At 34.2% G+C, this 20885-nt stretch overlaps 4 protein-coding genes and 1 pseudogene across 4 annotated transcripts; 3 read left to right on the top strand and 2 right to left on the bottom strand.

Annotated features, from left to right (window-relative positions):
* Positions 1 to 1686: 1686 nt before the first annotated feature.
* LOC125816607 (receptor like protein 22-like) lies at positions 1687 to 4437 on the bottom strand. Its single transcript, XM_049496220.1, has one exon. The coding sequence runs from the start codon at positions 4435 to 4437 to the stop codon at positions 1687 to 1689; it is 2751 nt and encodes a 916-aa protein (XP_049352177.1).
* Positions 4438 to 7330: 2893 nt separating this feature from the next.
* LOC125816606 (uncharacterized) lies at positions 7331 to 9476 on the top strand (annotated as a pseudogene).
* Positions 9477 to 9733: 257 nt separating this feature from the next.
* LOC125816605 (receptor-like protein 33) lies at positions 9734 to 11296 on the bottom strand. Its single transcript, XM_049496219.1, has one exon. It carries the CDS (start codon positions 11294 to 11296, stop codon positions 9734 to 9736), a length of 1563 nt encoding a protein of 520 aa, XP_049352176.1.
* Positions 11297 to 11696: 400 nt separating this feature from the next.
* LOC125816604 (uncharacterized) lies at positions 11697 to 12377 on the top strand. Its single transcript, XM_049496218.1, has 2 exons — positions 11697 to 11976; positions 12144 to 12377. The coding sequence occupies exons 1-2, from the start codon at positions 11697 to 11699 to the stop codon at positions 12164 to 12166; spliced, it is 303 nt and encodes a 100-aa protein (XP_049352175.1). The 3' UTR covers positions 12167 to 12377.
* Positions 12378 to 15316: 2939 nt separating this feature from the next.
* On the top strand, positions 15317 to 19524 carry LOC125816016 (kinesin-like protein KIN-1). The gene is made up of 15 exons (XM_049495602.1): positions 15317 to 15460; positions 15630 to 15732; positions 15827 to 15870; positions 16108 to 16137; positions 16214 to 16336; positions 16442 to 16467; positions 16587 to 16668; positions 17039 to 17080; positions 17160 to 17193; positions 17283 to 17358; positions 17423 to 17642; positions 17727 to 17818; positions 18170 to 18284; positions 18361 to 18540; positions 19239 to 19524. The coding sequence occupies exons 1-15, from the start codon at positions 15347 to 15349 to the stop codon at positions 19335 to 19337; spliced, it is 1380 nt and encodes a 459-aa protein (XP_049351559.1). The 5' UTR covers positions 15317 to 15346; the 3' UTR covers positions 19338 to 19524.
* Positions 19525 to 20885: the final 1361 nt, after the last annotated feature.

Genomic DNA, 20885 nt, shown 5'->3' with positions numbered 1-20885 from the left:
GGAATTAATCCTAAACTACTCATGATTCCAACATAACGATCATTAATATGACACAAACAAGCATGCCAAAAATTAGTAGAAGAAAGCATATAAACAAAAGTAGAAACTTTATTCATTTCAACATTCAGTTTGAACATCCCATCACATGCATACCCCTTTCCCACAAAAATACCCTTCTTCACAATTACATATTGATCAGATTCAATAATCTGTTTAAAGCCTGCTTTATTAAGAAGAAAACTAGACATCAACTTTTTCCTCATAGAAGGAGTATAAAGTACATCTTTCAAAGTTAATACCCTTCCAGAAGTAAAACACAATTCGACATCTCCCGTTCCAAGCACTTGAGTAGTATGTGAATCACCAAGCATGATGGTTTTGGGCTCCTCAAAATGAGTATATTTTTTAAATCAATCTTTGTCATAACAGACATGACGATTTGCACCAGAATCAACCCACCATCCATCAACACTCTCAACCATGTTTATGTCGGTAATCACCGCCACAAAAGGTTCTTCGGTAACGTTTGCCTGAGGATTAGGACCACGTTTCCGGAATCTGCAAAATCGAGCAATATGGCCACTCTTGCCACAAACAAAGCATGGTCCCTTATCTTGAACTTGTTGATTTTGTGCTTGGTTATTTTCACCATTATTTTTCTTGGGAGGTCTATTATTAGTTTTCTTAAATTGTTTCTTCTTAGGCTTCAAATAAGTATTTTTGTGAGTTTCAAGAGTAGCATTATTCGAAGTAATTAAATTTACCTTCGTTGTGATGTTGCTCTCTTCTTTTTGTAAAAGTGCATCTTGGCCCTTTGCCTCTTCACCATCGTACTTTTCCACCTTCTATGTTTTGAAATGGTTACCATTGAACCGAAATGACTTGTTAAGGTCTCCCATCTTGACATCCGCATTTTTTCAATTGTAGCCATGTTGAATCTCCTTAAAATTGATGAATTTGCAAATCAGAAATGAAGAAATAAATCTCTTCAGGCTGAAGCGCGAATATCTCGCTCTCTTTAAGGAGATTCAAGCCCACTACAACAATTGTTTTTCACCGGTCCAGCAGTAGTCCTCTTTGACTTGTCCCCTCCAGGATACAACAACCTTCACAATATATAACTCAACAACAATGGACAAGAGTTGAGTCTAAAGCTCCACAAAAAAGAACACCTTCCTTCAACTAATAAGAATTCTCTTTTTTTACTAACTTTTCCACTCTATATTTCCTTGTGTGTTGTGTCTCCCAAACCAAATGAAGATCACCACTATTTATACTAGAAGAAGTCTTCCTAGCAATAAATCAGAAGATAAATGGTGTAGTAAATAGTGAAGATAATGGTCTTAGAAGTTACATATGTTACATATGTTACAAAGAATAATGGAGGAATAACGAATGAGATAATGGAGAAATAATATGGAGAAGTAATGGCCAAGATGCCACTACCGATGCTGCAAGAAATGATCATAACATCAGCACTTACTCCGAATGGAGTAATGCTCGAAATAACTGCCCAACGGTTAAGACAAAAGAATTATCCACCAACGGACAACTTACAGTAAATGCAATACTCTGACTCCAAACATTTCAGGCAAATTAATATACAAAGATATTAATATTAAAATTCTGACCAACAAGTACTAATAGTGAGCAGCATGCTGCAAGGAAGTGTTACATCCTGTGAAATTAATGTCTGCCTCTTGCTTTCCCTGCTGCCTTTTTCCAAGATGCTACACTACTGCTACTAGTTCTCCTTTCTTGATTTTGCTGCTGAAATATCCTTAAAATTAATCTGTCAATTGTTCTGTTGTACGACTGGTTCCATCTTTTTGAGAACAGAAGTGGTAGAAAGATGACCCCAACACCAACAACAAATCCCAACATAGCACTTACATAAATCTCCGTCCTTGAAATGAATTCGTCCTCTTCAACTTCTGGCTCTGAAGGTGCATCTGCTGAATTATTCTTGCAAGTTCTGTTCAGCGGTAACCCACATAGCCCCTTGTTTCCTTCAAAAGAACTTTCTCCAAATGTTTGAATTTGGTTGCCTCGTGGAATCATTCCAACCAATTCATTATATGATAAATTTATGTGGGAAAGAAATGTAAGGCTAGCAAGCTTTTCTGGGATATTGCCACCTAATTTGTTGAATGAGAGGTCCAGTGATTCCAATTGCTTCAAATTTCCAATTGCTGGAGGGATTTGACCCGTGAGATTGTTGTGTGAAATATTGAGAAGATAAAGTGATCTGAGATCTCCAACTATCTCTGGTATGTTCCCCACAAAATTGTTGCTTGAAAAGTCAATGGAGGTGAAGAAGAGAAAGATCTTTGTTTGTGTAACATCTAGTCCTTTAAGAGGAAGAGTGACTCTGTCCTGATAGTATACTGACCTAACAGATTGAGACTCAAAATGCAAGATATCAGAGCGTAAATGTGTTAAAGATGGGTCAGCCATCATTCCTTTTAGCTCCAAGAATGAACCTCGTGGAAGAACACCCCCTAAATTGTTGGAAGCTAGGTCCATGATTTGAAGAGCGGTCCAGTTGGAACTCACTCGTGAGCAATCAATGTTCCCATGGAAACCATTGAAGCGTAATACAAGTACACGAAGATCTGACATGTTCTTCAACCAGCAGGGGAAAGTATCCTTGATCTTGTTGTTTCCAATATTTAATACCTTTAACTTTGTGCAGTTGGACAAAGAACGAGGAAGCACACCTGTTAAGTGATTCTGACTGAGGTCAAGGCTCTGTAACTCACAATTATAAGAAAACTTTTCAGGTATATTTCCTATGAGATTGTTCTTTCCCAGGTTCAGTACTTTCAGTGTGCTGCTCTTTTCTGCTAAACATGGTGGTATTATGCCATTCAAACTGTTGTTTGACAACTCAAGTACTTCAAGATAGCTGGAGTTGCATATCGAAGAAGGGATACTACCGATAACTTTGTTGTTTGCAATTGAGAGGAACCAAGCAGTTACTAGATAATTGCCAAAGTCAGGTGGAAAAGTAGAAAAGTTATTGTCTGAGAAGTCAATATAAGCAGCTGCACGTGGTGGTAATGGAATAACCCCAGTGAGCAGATTTGAATGCAGATCAAGGAAATTCAGGAAGCCAAATGTATAAGGTTCTTGAAGATGTGTGAATTGATTGAAAGAAAGATTCAGAAAACGGAGAAGTCCATCATTGATTTCCACCAGCCAGTTTGGTATTTCACCAGTAAGTTGGCTGTTTGAGAGATCTAACATCGACAACTTTGATTGGTTTTTGAGGAAGGAAATATTCTGCAGTTTGCATGACGCTAACATGAAACTATTCAGCTGGGGTAACAGGGCAAGGTCTGATTCACTTATATTTGTGTCAACTGATAAACTGTTGTGGGACAGATCAAGACTTACAAGTTTATTGAGGTTGGTGAACTTCTTCAACTGCACAGTACCATTAAACTTGTTGAATGAAAGTGAAAGACCGTAAAGATCATGCAGCTCAAATAAAAACTCAGGTATTGGCCCTTCCAATTTGTTGGAACTCAACTCAAGACTTTCTAGTGGAGAAATAACATTTTGTAATTCAGTTATTTGGCCAGAAAACTTGTTGTTGGACAGATATAAACCTGAAAGTGAGGGTAGGTAAAACAATGATTCTGGAATGAGCCCAGAAATTGAATTGTTACTCAAGTCAAGATACTTCAGATTCTCAAAGCCTTCCCAGTCTGATGATATTCCTGTCAAACGATTTCTAGCAGAGTATATATCAGTGAGATTTTTGGACAGCTTAAAAGATGGAAATGAACCCGTGAAGCTATTCAAATTGAAATCCAGAAGAACAAGCTGGGTTAGATTTTCCATAGAAGATGGAATTGGACCTGTAAAATTACAAGCTCTAAGTTCAACATGCGACAACTTCCTAAGGTTCCCTATGGACTCAGGTAAACTTCCTGAAAATTTCGTATCACTAAGAACCAGGTTTTGTAGAGATCCTTTTGAAGGAAATTCAGGTAAAGAACCCCCAAGCATCTCATTTACTGATAAGTCAATTGTTTGCAGAGTTTGTACCTGGAATATTTTCTGAGGTGCCTCTCCTATCAAGTTGGAGGAACTCAGACTCAAGACAGTTAAATTGGTGAATTCGGCAAAGAACTCTGGAATTGGTGCAGATAAATTGTTCCCATCAAGACGGACAATAGAGAGAAACTTAAGATCAGCTAACGGAGCGATACTGCCCGAGAATGATTCAGCGCTAAGGTCAAGACCAATAACTTGGCCTTCACCGTTGCAAGTGACACCCTCCCATTGACAGCAGTCAATCCGCTGGTTCCACTTCACTAGCTTGGTAGATATTTCAGAATCATAAGTAAGGTTATTTCTCAGCTGCAGCAGTAACATCTTCTGATCCTCAAGACATTTACTGGAATTAGTTGCCACTACATCACTCATTTTACAGCAGATGGAGAGTAATAGGATCAAGAAAAGCTGGGAAAACATTTCACTTCTCATTTGGACTGTCAACAGAAAAAGAAACTCCAAGTTTCTGCAGATCTGAAACGTATAAAATAGCAAAATCCTCGCCCAAATGAATACAACAGGATTCGTTTGAATAAAAAATTTTGGCTAACAGATCAATTTTTTGCCTATTTTAAATACTAGCGCCAACCAAACATGAGTAAAGCAAGATGATTAATTTATGTATTATTTTAAATACGCTGACACCCTGTGTCTACTTATAATATCAATTTATTTTTGAAATTGATAGACAGTGGAAACTGGAGTGTGGACCTACACGGTTTTTTGGTTGAAACGTGTCACAAATATATTTATTAAGTAACAAACAAAACATCTGACAAAAATAAATAAATCATAAGTTGTGTAAAACCCAAGCATTGTTATTTGAACGAGAAAATGACCAAAATAATCCTTAATGTATAAGGGTTGAATAATATTGATTTTTCATATATACTATCTTATTGAAATAGTGTTTAATGTATATAAAAAGATGATCATTTTGATCCTAACTTTAAAACTAATCATAAAAGTTAAAAATTATGTTAAATTTTTAGTGGTCCCTTGAAATTAACATGTGAAAGTATCATTTCTCCCTCAATCTTCTTTCTTCTTTTTTTTTGCTCAGACTCGATCTTCTTTCTTCATCAATTCTTCTAAAATCCACTTTTACTCACAATTTTTTTTTCAAATTTCAAAAAGATATTTTTAATATTCTATTTTCTACCCTCGTTCATTCAAATTATTTGAACAGTAGAACAAAACAAGTAAATACATTGAAAAATTATTAATCATATATTATTATAAGTGGGAAGAGATTAACCTCAAGAGTTGAATTACGAAGATACCCCTATATTAAATTTAAAAAGTAATAAAAATTAATTAATTAAATAATAATCATATATCATATTATTATATTATTATATTATTATACTAATGCTAATCATCATATACCTACTTGTTTGTTTTCTCCATTTGTTGGCTTCTCATTTCCTTCCTAATCTTAATTATTCTCTCTCTACTTATAAATATTCACCTATTGTTATAATAATTATAATAAAGAAGGGGAATGAAGAGTTACAAGGTAATTAATTATGAGAGAAATGTTCACTTTATTGCTATATAATTATGATAATAAAATATAAAGAGAATGAAGAGTTGCAAGGGTAATAAATTTTGAGAGCTATAATATAAAATAAAGAGAATGAAGAGTTGCGAGGGTAATAAATTTGGAGAGCTATATATAATATTTGTGTAGCAAAGAGGTGGCCAGCCGATGATCATTATTTTTGCAAAAATGCATGATTATTAAATAAAATTTTCATTTTTCTCTAAACACATTAGTTGATTACTTATTACTTTCATTATATTTTTTTGCTTTTTACAGAACAAAAATGTGTATAAGTTCTAAAAGTTCATACGGAGCATGCAATGATGGAAATGGATATTGGAAATTTTCACGGAGGTTGAAATCCATCTATTCACAAAGTTAGTTTTTAACATTATCTAATATATTTTCATATTTTGAGAAAATTCTCTTTTAATATTTAGTTTTTTGGTAATTGTCGGAGGAATTCAAATCGGTGCTTTCACTGATTTACATACTTTGGGTAAGTGAATTGAACTCTCTTCTTCCTTTCTTTGTCATTTCATATATATATATATATATATATATATATAGTCCTTGTTTTTCTTTCTTCCATTTAATTTTTCACCTTATTTTGTTAGAGCTTAATTTTTCATGTTTCAGATCTGACCTAGCTATCATCTTTGGAAGAAAATTATTCTATATAATAATTATGACCATATCTAACTATTATGTTGTTTACCTCATTTTGCTCCAATATTACTTTTTTGATTTCTTTACACTAGATCTTCTAGGTACAGAAGAAAAAGAATATCATTGTCTTTTTAGAACTGTTAGGGATAGTAGCATTAGTGTTGCATTTGGATCGAAGACGTTATCATATGTGATAATATTGATAGATAGAGAATGAATATTTGGAAGACAATAGATTTTATCACTATGTATGATTTAGAATGAAATAAAAATATATACTCTTTTATACACTAATAATTTTTATATTTTATTTTTTATTATAATTGATGTAGATGAAGGATACATATCTCTCGAAGGTGTTTGGAAATGTTTCAAAAATTTAAATTTTGGTTTTATTTCATGTAAATTGGTTCCTTTGTAAGTGGTTTTTATATTTATTCTTAATTTTTTATTTTTTTTTATGTTTTCAAATTGGATATGGGATCTACGTGTAAAGTGCGTAATGAGAGATTATTGAGGATAAGTTATATCGACATATTCATACCATTACATGTTATATTATCTTAATTAGCTTCACATTTCTTGCTTGATGCTAAATGCAACATTCCACTGTTATGATTTTAAAAAAAAACATTCCACTATTATGAATTTTATTTAATGAATATGATGTAAATGATAACGTTAATATTGTTAATTTCAATATTTTCTATATAATAATTCAATAATATGGGATAAACGTGCAACGCACATTCCTAAGGACTAGTTTAAAAAAAGGGAGAATACAAATATTCTTCCCGTATAGAGCTTCCACATGAGAGAATAGTTGGTTAAAGCTTAAAATAGTTGACTTATGACAATCTGAAGAATAAAGTATTTTATATACTTTACTTAGTTCACATTTGTATAAATGGTCACGTTTTTTTTTATGTTGATGTATGGAAATGTGAGTTGCTGGAAAATTTGTTTAGTGGGAGATAAGAAATGGGTGTAATGTTATTTTTCTTGCAAGGATATTGCAGGTGGTGGATTGTGGATACAGAATGAGCTTTAATGGTGAAAGAAAGAAGATTGAGGGAGAAGGGCTACTTGTCACTGGACCCACAATTTAACAGAATTTTTAACTTTTATGGTTAGTTTTAGGATTAAAGATTAAAATAATCTCTTTTAACATACATGAAAGACTATTTCAATATGACAGTATATATGAAGGATCAAAATTATTCAATTCTTATACATTAAGTATCCTTACTCCTTAGTTTGTACTTTGTACTATGTGAAATTAACATCTCATATCTAACTTTATAAATACGGCATTTTCATTCACATTGGTTGCCAAAAAAATACGGTATTTCCCTCCTTTGATTCAGAAATTGAGATTGACAATGTTTTCTTAGTTTTCTAATTATTATTTTTTGATAAAACTAAGAAATAAAATATGTCACACTAAACAAAAAATATGGGATAGCAGGAGTAATAATATTTACCTGGTGTTATATAAATTGAGACAACTGAAATATAATTGAAACTTGAATATCAAATGAGGTGAAACAATTCAATTATTTTTGAGATGAATGGAGTGATCTGGATTAATCTTAAATTAAAATTGACAAATTTATTAGTAGTACTTATTAATAGTAGGTTTCAAATCTTTTATAAACACACCAAAGGCGTTTCTCGGGCATTTTCCCTCTTTCTCGAAGCTTTTTTGGCGGGAAAATCTCCATAGCTCGTTGATCAAATACGTGTATACATAGCTGTTTTTTTTTTCAGCTTGATCGTTGATCAGCTTAAATATGTCAACCATGAAAGTTTGTGTGCTATTTAGTGTTAAAGCAAAAAGCTCCACATTGGTGATTAATGCAATGGTGGACTCCTTATAAGGCCTGGGCAATATTCCTCCCTTAGAGCTAACTTTTGATTGTGAGTTAGGTCTAAGACCTAATTTAACATTCAGACCTCTGAATTTGGATGCTGTCTTTGTTCATGGAATTAACTCTGAATCCTTCATAATCAAGGTTTTAAAGCTCAAAACTCTATTTCGTGTATTGATTTTTCTGTTAATTTCAAATCAAATGTGAACTCTGTTCGAATATACTTTTGAGAATGTTACATGAATATGCATTAATACATTCATTATCTACTGTATAGTAGATCAACTTTTGTCCAAATCATACACTTTCAGGCAAAAATTGTGCAGGAGCCATTTAACGTGGACAAATGGACATAAAGGATTTGCAAGGAGAGAATTAGGGTTAAGCAGGAAAGGTTCAACAAACTATCAAATGCCTTTGAAAATTTGATGTCAAGGCCATAAAGAGAAGTCAACAAGGACCATGAGCCATTCAAATCAGACATTGAGGAGCTTATAAATGAGTTTGCCAAGGGTGGATCTCCTACTTTTACAGAAGAGAGTGTGGATTTCTGCAAAGTTCTCCTATATTTTCGAGGTTAGTCCATCTAAAGATCAGGCATGCTTTATACAATCTTTTTATGCATACTGCAGTGGTTACATGGTCTCTACTCACTCTCTTTTAAGGAGACTAGGTGGATTATATTGCTTTTATGAGACAACCATTCAGACCTCCTTTCAAGATTTATCTATCTCAGCGAGAGTTGAAGAATCTTAGAAATCTTGTCGCTGAGGCAAAGGCCAAAGATGTTAAACTAGTCCCAGCTCTAGTCAAACATATGCTAGATAGGAACATGTTTCTTTTTGGCTTTGTGGATGTAAATGAAAGCTCGGTAGCGGGAGATGATGAACTGGAAGAAATACAAAATGCAAGTATCCAAATAGCCGGATTGAGCACTTCACCCACATGGATATGAGGTTGGAGCTTGAGGTGGATTTGCTCAAGCAAAAGTCGGCAGAATATGCACAGGCCAAAGATCTAGCTATCAAAGGGGCTAGTGACATGGTGGATGTAGAAAACATAAAGCACATAACACAGAACCAGACATTGATAGGAGACATGGTCAAGAAGACAGCTCAGAAGGAATTATTTTAAAAGAAAACTGGTATTTGTCATCGGCCTGTCAAATCTCAGTTGACGTTGTCCGAGAAGGGCAGGATAAGTTCTCCCAACAAGAAGTGGCTGAAGAGCAGGATGGCGATAAAGACTTCAGTGAGGAACTTGAAGAAGTCTTATTGTCTGCGCAGAGATACTCTGACTTCGAAGATAAGGGAGAACTCGTATAAACTATATTGTACTTAGAAAATGGCCTAGTTGGCTTTTGTTTCTTAAAAAATGAGAGAGGTTGTTATCAGGTTTGTTATGGCTATTCACTGACCGTTACCTAAAACAGAATGCAAGATTGCTTTGTGTTCTTCTATATAATAAGAAGCAACTAAAATGAATTATGAAAGGTAAACTAACACCGATAACTCATAGTGGAAACAATTAGAAGTACTAATAGTGAGCAGCATGCTGCAAGGAAGTGTTACATCCTGTGAAATTAATGGCTGCCTCTTGATTTCCCTGCTGCCTTTTTCCAAGATGCTACACTACTGCTACTAGTTTTCCTTTCTTGATCTTGCTGCTGAAATATCCTTAAAACTAATCTGTTAATTATTCTGTTGTACGACTGGTTCCATCTTTTTGAGAACAGAAGTGGTAGGAAGATGATCCCAATACCAACAACAAATCCCAACATAGCACTTACATAAATCTCCGTCATTGAAATGAATTCTTCCTCTTCAACTTCTGGCTCAGAAGGTGCATCTGCTGAATTATTCTTGCAAGTTCTGTTCAGCGGAAACCCACATATCCCCTTGTTTCCTTCAAAAGAACTTTCTCCAAATGTTTGAATTTGGTTGCCTCGTGGAATCATTCCGACCAATTCATTAGATGATAAATTTAAGAAGGAAAGAAATGTGAGGCTAGCAAGCTTTTCTGGGATATTGCCACCTAACTTGTTGAATGAGAGGTCCAGCGATTCTAATTGCTTCAAATTTCCAATTGCTGGAGGTATTTGACCCGTGAGATTGTTGTGTGAAATATTGAGAAGATAAAGTGATCTGAGATCTCCAACTATCTCTGGTATGTTCCCCACAAAATTGTTGCTTGAAAAGTCAATGGAGGTGAAGAAGAGAAAGATCTTTGTTTGTGTAACATCTTGTCCTTTAAGAGAAAGAGTGACTCTGTCCTGATAATATATTGGCCTAATAGAAGACTCAAAATGCAAGATATCAGAGCGTAAATGTGTTAAAGATGGGTCAGCCATCATTGCTTTTAGCTCCAAGAATGAACCTCTGGGAAGAACACCCCCTAAATTGTTGGAAGCTAGGTCCATGATTTGAAGTGCGGTCCAGTTGGAATTCACACCTGAGCAATTAATGTTCCCATGGAAACCATTGAAGCGTAATACAAGTACACGAAGATCTGACATGTTCCTCAACCAGCAGGGGAAAGTATCCTTGATCTTGTTGTTTCCAATATTTAATACCTTTAACTTTGTGCAGTTGGACAAAGAACGAGGAAGCACACCTGTTAAGTGATTCTGACTGAGGTCAAGGCTCTGTAACTCACAATTATAAGAAAACTTTTCAGGTATATTTCCTATGAGATTGTTGTTTCCCAGGTTCAATACTTTCAGTGTGCTGCTCTTTTCTGCTAAACATGGTGGTATTATGCCATTCAAACTGTTGTTTGACAACTCAAGTACTTCAAGATAGCTGGAGTTGCATATCGAAGAAGGGATACTACCGATAACTTTGTTGTTTGCAATTGAGAGGAACCGAGCAGTTACTAGATAATTGCCAAAGTCAGGTGGAAAAGTAGAAAAGTTATTGTCTGAGAAGTCAATATAAGCAGCTGCACGTGGTGGTAATGGAATAACCCCAGTGAGCAGATTTGAATGCAGATCAAGGAAATTCATGAGAAAGCCAATTGTATATGGTTCTTGAAGACGCGTAAATTGATTGAAAGAAAGATTCAGAAAACGGAGAAGTCCATCATTGATTTCCACCAACCAGTTTGGTATTTCACCAGTAAGCTGGTTGTTTGAGAGATCTAACATCGACAACTTTGATTGGTTCTTGAGGAAGGAAATATTCTGCAGATTGCATGACGCTAACATGAAACTATTTAGCTGGGGTAGCAAGGCAAGGTCCGATTCACTTATATTGGTGTCAACTGATAAACTGTTGTGGGACAGATCAAGATCTACAAGTTTATTGATGTTTGTGAACTTCTTCAACTGCACAGTACCGTTAAACTTGTTGAATGAAAGTGAAAGACCATAAAGATCATGCAGCTCAAATAAAAACTCAGGTATTGGCCCTTCCAAGTTGTTGGAACTCAACTCAAGACTTTTAAGTGGAGAAATCACATTTTGTAATTCAGTTATTTGGCCAGAAAACTTGTTGTTGGACAGATATAAACCTGAAAGTGAGGGTAGGTAAAACAATGATTCTGGAATGAGCCCAGAAATTGAATTGCTACTCAAGTCAAGATACTCAAGATTCTCAAAGCCTTCCCAGTCTGATGATATTCCTGTCAAACGATTTCTAGCAGAGTATACATCAGTGAGATTTTTGGACAGCTTAAAAGATGGAAATGAACCCGTGAAGCTATTCAAATTGAAATCCAGAAGAACAAGCTGGGTTAGATTTTCCATAGAAGATGGAATTGGACCTGTAAAATTACAAGCTCTAAGTTCAACACGCGACAACTTCCTAAGGTTCCCTATGGACTCAGGTAAACTTCCTGAAAATTTCGTATCACTAAGAACCAGGTTTTGTAGAGATCCTTTTGAAGGAAATTCAGGTAAAGAACCCCCAAGCATCTCATTTACTGATAAGTCAATTGTTTGCAGAGTTGGTAGCTGGAATATTTTCTGAGGTGCCTCTCCTGTCAAGTTGCAGGAACTCAGACTCAAGACAGTTAAATTGGTGAATTCCGCAAAGAACTCTGGAATTGGTGCAGATAAATTGTTCCCATCAAGACGGACAATAGAGAGAAACTTAAGATCAGCTAACGGAGTGATACTGCCCGAGAATGAATCAGCGCTAAGGTCAAGACCAATAACTTGGCCTTCACCGTTGCAAGTGACACCCTCCCATTGACAGCAGTCAATCCGCTGGTTCCACTTCACTAGCTTGGTAGATATTTCAGAGTCATAAGTAAGGTTATTTCTCAGCTGCAGCAGTAACTTCTTCTGATCCTCAAGACATTTACTGGAATTAGCTGCCACTATATCACTCATTTTACAGCAGATGGAGAGTAGTAGGATCAAGAAAAGCTGGGAAAACATTTCACTTCTCATTTGGACTGTCAACAGAAAAAGAAACTCCAAGTTTCTGCAGATCTGAAACGTATAAAATAGCAAAATCCTCGCCCAAATGAGTACAACAGGATTCGTTTGAATAAATTTTTTTGGCTAACAGATCAATTTTTTGCCTATTTTAAATACTAGCGCCAACCAAACATGAGTAAAACATGATGATTAAATACGCTGACACTGTGGTTCTGTGTCTATCCTAGTCAATTTATTTTTGAAATTGATAGACAGTGGTCAGTGGAGTGTGGACCTACACGGTTTTCCGCAGGATGTTGCTCAATTTTGTTTGACTATATTGTCTATATTTACATGTGAAATTATCTTAGTATATAGTAGTAAGAAAGTTATATTCCCATCATTAGTTTTTTTTTTTGTTGAAACGTGTCACAAATATATTTATTAAGTCAAACAAAATATCTGACAAAAATACATAAATCATAAGCTGTGTAAAACCAACAACATCCTTACTCCTTAGTTTGTACGAAAAATTTTATTCTATGAGAGGCATAGATATTAGGTGGCGGACACTACTTGTGTGAGGTGCTTTTGTGCTTTTCCAAGTGGAATTTGGGTCCCACTTGCAAGCAAAATGGCCTAAAGTCCCTTTTCCCCCCTCTAATCTCTCTCCTCCATGGTCCAAATTTTCTTCTTATGCTATTTAAAATTTGCTAACGTAAATTTTGTTATGTTTTTGGGCTGTTCGATTTTGTCATTTTTAATAGAAAATATGATAATATAACAATAATAATTAATTAACAAATACAAGAAAAAATAGCATAAAATGCACTTCTGACATTATCAAAATAAAAATATAAATCAAATTAGAAAATAAATACAAAAAATCTGATTATTATAAAGACAAACACATGAATATGAATCAAGAGTTCAGAAGATTAATATCTAACATAATTTTTTTTTAAAAAAATATGTATTTATATAGTTCATGTGAATCAAAGTGGTGTATTGTTTACGGACAATTTAATACTCCGTAAATAATAGAGTGAAAATTTCAATTATAATAAATCAATGTATGATCTTCTATAAGCGAACACAAAAATGATTTTTTTTTTATCTAAGTTCTCATATTTTCTATATATTATTTATAAAAAAAAAATTTAAAAAAACATTTTATGAAATTAAGACACGAGATTTCAAAATACTAATATTTTTGTAGTTTCACTTTCTTCAATTCCTTAAAACTTATCCAAAAAATTAAATTTAAATTTTTCGAGACATTCACTTTGATTTTTCCTCAAATAATTGATGGGGCAGAAGATATTATTGTTTCTCGCTTAACTAGAGGTCTCGAGTTCAAGCTTTGAGTATGAAAAAATCTTGATAAGCAATATATCACTTCGAACAAAACTCTACACAATGCAAATCTTAAATAGTCATGTTTTAATTCATATATCGAATACTAAATAAAAAGTCAAAAAAATATCATACAAAAATAAAATTATGTGTAAGAGTTAACAAGTACTAGTAGGAAAAAATGCAAGAAAGTGTTTTGAAGAAAGAAAAAATATATAAAAAAAGGGGCTAAAAATAGATGAGAAAAGAAAATGAAAGAAAGTTAAATGTGGTCCCATAGTATACACTTGGAAGCCAAACAACCCCTCATACAACTGACAATAGTTGCACCTCGTGCAGGATAAAAAAATTCATTCCTATAACCACTAATTCATTATTCTACATAATTATTCTTGAATTTTGTAATTCATGTAAGTTCTAGCTCATTCACTTATCCTATATAATATTCATAATCTTTCTATTCATTGCAATGAAGAATTTCTCACCTATATATAGTGATGATCTTACTTTATTTTATAGATTAGAGAAATAATGTAAAAGAAGATGAGAAGTATTTTATATTGAGGTTAGTGTAGTAAAAAGAAGGTTGAGACAAAGAAAAATATTCCAAATCTTCAACTAATTTACTATACAAAATAAAGTAATTATATATTGAAAGAATGTGTTCTTTTGGTAGATCTTTGGACTCTTCAACTAATCAAGAGATATAATGTTGGATCCACGTAGATTGTGCCGCAGTGGACTTGAATCTCCTTAAAGAGAGCGAGATATTTACTCCTTAGCCTGAATATATTTTTCTATTCATTTTTATCATTTTATTTAGAACTATAAAAAAATTTCTGTATTTATGGTATCTATAACTTTGTGCATATTAGGAAACAAGTTTATATACATTCTGTAACACCCCCTTCAAGTTGAAACATGTATATTGATCATGCCCAACTTGTTATAGAGGTAATCAACTCGAGTTTCATGCAACACTTTTGTAAACAAATCAACACTTATACTCTCGTCTTCACGTAGAGTACATTAGATATTTATATGACTATATAAATCATTTCATTAAAGCTAAAAGGGAAATTTTTAAATTAAATTGCTTTTAATTATGAAAATATGATTTTCTTTTTGAAATATACTAAAAATAAAATGGTGTTACATAAATTAAGACAAAGAAAATATTCAAAAGACTATAATCAAATCAATTATATTTGAGATGAAATGAATGGAGTAATTTGGGTTAGTCTTAAATTGAAATTGACAAAATTGTTACTTATGTAAAGAAAGAAATACTTAACCACAAGTTCCAAAATCTTTTACTTTACTTTACTACTATAAATAAACACCAAAAGGTGTTTTTCGGCCATTTCCCTTCTGTTCTCGAAGCTCTTTTGGCGGGAAAATCTTCATAGCTCGTTGATCAAATAGTGTATACATAGATCCTTTTTTTTAATAGATTGATCGTTGATCAGCTTTAAAATGTCTACTATGAAAGTTTGCGTGCTATTCAGACCTCTGAATCCGAAGGAACTATCTGAGTTCGGAGATGCTGTCTCTGTTCAAGGAATTAACTCTGAGTCCTTCATAGTCAAGGTTTTAAAGCTCAAATCTCTGTTTCCTGTATTGATTTTGCTGTTAATTTCAAATCAAATGTGAAGTCTGTGTATGTATTGCGAAAACTTGGAAGTGCACTACTTAATCTTCGCATTAGCTATTCAGAATGAGGTTTTACTACTTAGTTGATTTTGTAACATCATTACAGGATGAAAAGGAACAGGAATTTGATTTTACCTTCGACAGAGTTTTCTATCAAGGATCTGAACAAGCTGATATATATGAATTTCTAGCTCTGCCTATAGTCCAAGGTACAATCGAATTTCGTGAGAGTTATTATAAAAAGTGAAAGAGTTTTAAATTCAGTTGATCTTCTCACTTTTGTCCTGATGATGGTGAAAATAGGTGCCCTAGATGCAATAAACGGTACAATTATCACTTATGGACAGGTAAATGCTTGATTACAGCCTTTTATGTAAGCATGCCTGCAATTTTAATATGTGAATTGGAGATTTTCAGTACAAATACTGGGTCCGATTAGTGAAGGATCAACTGCAGAAATATGAGAACAAAGACATTACTCAATTCCTAGTGCAGAATTGTTAATGATTACAGGAGGAGAAAGTTCTTCTTTTCCTTTTCGTAATTTTCGTTGACTATTCTTTATTATTTTGATGTTTTCTCAGACAGGAGCAGGAAAGACATATAGCATGGAGGTAAAATGATTTTACAACATCCATAAATCTGCATTTTATGGAAGTATTAGTTCATTGTCAACTCTGCTGGCTTTAGGGACCAAGCATTGTAGATTGTGAAAGCAAGACGAAAGGCCTATTGCAGAGAGTGGTGGATGGGCTTTTTGAGGCCATAACGAATTCAGAGAAACCTAGCAAATACACAATCAAATTATCAATGGTGACAATTTGTTGATTAGGATGTTATTGTTATTGATTTCAACCTTTTGTATGGCAAATGCTACGTTTCTTTAAGCTCTTTTAAGGAAATGTCTTACTCTTACAGGTAGAGATCTACATGGAGAAAGTAAGGTTTGTGTCACTTACCAGTACTTGTACCTGAGGAGATTTTATTGATCCATATCTATTGCTTTAACTCAATTTGGCTTTATCCATAAGCATGCCTTTTAAGTTATATCAATTTCTCTCAGAGATCTCTTTGATTCATCGAAGGACAATATACAAATAAAAGAGAGTAAAGTTCATGGAATTGTTCTAAATGGAGCAACAGAAGTAAGACTCATCAGCACCTTTCTTTCACTTTCCCCCTCAAATTGTTATACTGTTTTAGTTTTCAAGCATGCAATAAGCTCAACATAACCTGGTATTGTCTATTTGGATTTATGCTGGATTATCCTCAATAGTCCTCTGGCTTCCTGCATAAATTTAAGTACTCACAAACTACCAACCAAAACAGTTGGCTGGCTTGATATGTTGGAAGCCTGAATAAGTGCTAAACCTTTTGACTTTCAGAAACAACAAAATTTATGCAAAAAAATCTACTCGTCCTTGATTTATAACTAAAATGCTATATCTATTTTGTTTTTATTTTAGTTTTCCTTGGAAATTTCTAAATCCTGCAGAATCTTAAATTGTTTTCCAGGTAGCTATATCCAACTCTGCAGAAGCATTGCAAAGCTTGTCTGTAAGGGAAAATGAGATGATGTGTTTCCATATGAAGCATTTTATACATTTTGGTTCTGATATGGCTGTTCATGTTGCAGAGTGGGATAGCTAATAGAGCAGTCGGAGAAACACGTATCCATAGCTTCATTCTGTGCATCTTGTTAACAAAATTTCTTCCTTTTTCATATATATTTTTTGTTAAAATATTTTAACAAGTCCAGAAATGAATATGTCGAGCAGCAGAAGCCATTGCCTCTACATATTTACTGTCCACCAAGATCTTACAAAGGATAAAAGGTATTATCTCTCAATAGGTTTGAAACTTGAAAGACATATCCTAAATATTTGAATTTCAAAGCAGGACCAAATTTGGAAAGCTGATACTCGTAGACTTGGCGGGGTCAGAAAAAGTTGAGAAGACTGGAGCTGAAGGTAAAATTCTTGAAGAAGCAAAGACCATCAATCAGTCCCTCACAGCACTTGGGAAAGTGATAAATGCTATGACTAGCAGCACTCCAGGAAAACCAACTCATATTCCTTATCGTGATTCTAAGCTCACTCGAATCCTACAAGATGCTCTTGTTAGTTCCACTTCCTGAACTCCATTTTCTCCATACTTCCAGCCTACGTTGATGAGTGATGACCATCTACACTATGATTTGCAGGGTGGATGCTCTCAGACTGCATTACTTTGCTGTTGCTCTCCAAGCCCTTCCAATTCTTCAGAGAGCCTCTCCACCCTGCGATTTGGTGCTAGGTATGTAAACTTAGTTTTATTTGAACTTCTTGTCATAGAGTCAAGAAGGGAACAACGAGGAACATAATGCACAAAGGAAAAAAGAGAAATTTTGTAAGACCCCTATTAGTTCTATACATCTTTGGAATTTATGGATTTCATTTTAGTATTCTTTTATTTCCTTTGTTAGCATTATAGTTTCTTCTCATGTTTTGGTCTCCCTTCAATTTTCATTCCATTGGGTATAACCTAGTTTTACTTGTAAGTTAAAGCCTTGGTTTTTGAAAAGCTTACCATGTCAATCAATATTTGGTGCCGGTCTATACATGTAAAGTAAGGATTTTAAGTTCTAGTTTCTGTCCTTTCAAGCAGAGCGAAGCATGTAAAGGCATCTGTACATGTTAGTTGCAAGGAAGATCTAGACAATACCAAGGATGCCACAGTCTATACTTATGTAGACGAGTCCAGGGAGAGAATATTGGCCAAGGTCTGATTTGCTTGGTTCATGTAATTTAATCTATCCTTCGTTACTGTACTATAAGCTAATAATCTGATTTACATAGCTGAGAGAGAGAATGACTGCCGATGATGTTCAATTGCTTGAGAAATTATTTGTACTGGAGGGAATTTTCTTTGATCCCAATTCAATTGACGAGATAGAAGCCACATATGAAGATGTTACATCAAGGACAATCTCATCATTGCATAAAGCCGTGGAAGAGCTGAGTACTGGTGTAGAGAAGGTAAGAGATACATACATCTGAGTTCACTGGTATAAATAGGGTTCTATTCAATTTGATTTCACTGCTTTCCTTTCATTTGTTCTTTTTGTTTAATAAATCAGTGAATAGTTGAAAAGCTCTTGTGTCGACCGTCGGGCTTGATATGAATACTAAAGTGTGTTTGCTGGAATACCTAGGAAGGATTTTTCCAGGAAGATTATGTACTCAGCAAGGGCTTCATGAAGTAGGTTAGGAAGGAATTCTGCTTTATATTTTTTGAGTTCCAACACTTCGTGGGAGAGGATTCTTCTGCTGGATTTTTGAAAAGAATGAAAGCTCTCCAGCTATACCTCAAGAAAGTGAAATTGAGAAAATTAGAAACATATATATGATTACCTTGTATAGACTATATAATATCCTTAACATTTTTAACCTTTCATGCTTTTTGAAAATTCCAGCAAAAGATTGATGTTATAGTTTACGATCCACATACGGTCTTAGCTAACATTATCAATTGGATAGAACTAATGTATAGTAGAACAAAGAACAAATGTAGGTAAGAAATATGATTGGAATTCTTCTTATAGATTATGGACCGAATACAGAGTCAAAAACCATCCAAAAGCTTTTTCACGTGATCACAATTTCTTTACTAGATGAGTTTTCATAATGGTATGGAGCTTCATTTTGATTGTGCTGTTGTGTCTATCATTTTACAGCTGAAAAAGGAGAATGTCGCTCTTAAGGCCAGCTTGAAAGTTTCTGAAGAGTTTTATCAACATCAACTCGAAAGAAGGTCGCTCTGCTTCATTCTCTGATTGTAATTATGGACCTTCATTTTTAAAGACTGCATTTAAGACATGAATATTGGATTCGATAATAGGTTACTTGTCATCTCATGACACTTTCATTTTTTGGACATGTAAAGGAAGCCTTAAAAGTTAGCAATTCGTGGAAGCAACTTCCCGTTTTGCTTGCAGGAAGGATTGAAGTTTTTTGGGCCCAGTTACCTTTGCTTTCTGAGATTTCTAATTTTCACAGTACTCAAGTTCATTTTTTCAAGCAATATTTTCTTTGAGCCAAAAATGCCCTTTGATCTCTTTTGTGTCGTTGCCACCAGGGGCGGATTTAGGCATATCTAAGGTGTGTCACGTGACACGATTTCGTCAAAGTTTTTTACCGAATATATCTATATAAAAAAAATCAAAACTAAAGGGTAAAACAATTGAAAGGACACCTGTTGTATCAGAATGTGCCTAGCTCAGATGACAGACATGGTGATGTTTTTTTTTCTCTGTTTTATTCACGTTTTAATTTTTTCCTTTTCTTAAAATTATTAAATTTTTAATTTAAATTCAAAACAAGAGGTCCCTTTTATTAAAAACCTACACAGTACACACCCATTTTAATTCATCAAAATCTAACAATTTTTTTTTATTTTTAGAATTAATATAAAACTCAAAATCTCCTTTATCAATTAGAATTATAGTTAATAAAAATAGTGTTGACTCATTAAATTCTTGTATTTGTGTATTTCTGACTTGTGAGTTTGTTCAATTTTCTTTCCATTCTTGTTCATCAATCATTGTTACTCGGCATCTCGAATCTCCACGTCATGTTAGTATTTGATTTTCTTCTTGAGATATTGTTATCCCTTTAATGGTGACACCGCTTAGGAAAATTTTTGCCTACGACACTGGTTGCCACTGAGATTCGTGATTCAAGGTATTAAAATTACCACTGTTCAACGCATTAGGAATCATTAGATTTGTAAATCACCAGGGTGTTTAAGACCATACATTTTTATTTAAAAAGTTTCTGTTACTGTGAATTTTTTTGTGAGTTAAATGTATTCCTTTCAATTTAACCATCTGGTATCCCTCATCCCTTAGCTCGACTAATACGGAATCAGTAGGCTAATCTAGTCAAGAGATTAACGATGAGGGACCCTTCGGGGGTGGCCCAGTGGTTTAGGCTTGGGACTTCCATGTTGGAGGTCTCAAGTTCGAAACCCCTTACCAATGAAAGCAAGAGATTTGCCTTCTGGGTCGAGCTCGCCACACCGGACTTGCCTAGCGCAGGTTACCTCTCCTATGTGGTTTGCGAGTTATTGCATAGGAGCGGGGGTTTACCCTGTGCGCACCAAAGAATAGCGACTGCGGGTTTTCCTTCTCATAAAAAAAAAAAAAAAAGATTAACGATGAGGGATCACAATTATAAATGTAAACCAACTTGAAAAAGAAGTATACAATATCGCTAATGCTTAGACAAATATACTGTATGCATGGACGATAGGGATGTCAATTAATCGAGCTAATCTGTAATTAAATAAGCATAGATTCCACACTTATTTGAATTGTTTACTA

Source organism: Solanum verrucosum, unplaced genomic scaffold (genome assembly GCF_900185275.1).
Source record: "Solanum verrucosum unplaced genomic scaffold, falcon-dt-bn FXZP01000261.1, whole genome shotgun sequence".
Lineage (NCBI taxonomy): Eukaryota > Viridiplantae > Streptophyta > Magnoliopsida > Solanales > Solanaceae > Solanum > Solanum verrucosum.
This window is presented reverse-complemented; position numbering and strand designations above follow the sequence as displayed.

Excerpts from the sequence above, each read along its gene's own strand:
- LOC125816605 (XM_049496219.1), bottom strand. The coding sequence starts at position 11,296 with ATGTTAGATCTCTCAAACAACCAGCTTACTGGTGAAATACCAAACTGG.
- LOC125816604 (XM_049496218.1), top strand. The coding sequence starts at position 11,697 with ATGAGCCCAGAAATTGAATTGCTACTCAAGTCAAGATACTCAAGATTC. Across the intron at positions 11,977-12,143 it reads AAGGTTCCCTATGGACTCAG|GAACTCAGACTCAAGACAGT; the intron begins GTAAACTTCCTG and ends GTCAAGTTGCAG.
- LOC125816016 (XM_049495602.1), top strand. The coding sequence starts at position 15,347 with ATGTCTACTATGAAAGTTTGCGTGCTATTCAGACCTCTGAATCCGAAG. Across the intron at positions 16,669-17,038 it reads TTCTAAATGGAGCAACAGAA|GTAGCTATATCCAACTCTGC; the intron begins GTAAGACTCATC and ends ATTGTTTTCCAG. Across the intron at positions 17,819-18,169 it reads ACCCTGCGATTTGGTGCTAG|AGCGAAGCATGTAAAGGCAT; the intron begins GTATGTAAACTT and ends CCTTTCAAGCAG.
- LOC125816607 (XM_049496220.1), bottom strand. The coding sequence starts at position 4,437 with ATGAGTGATGTAGTGGCAACTAATTCCAGTAAATGTCTTGAGGATCAG.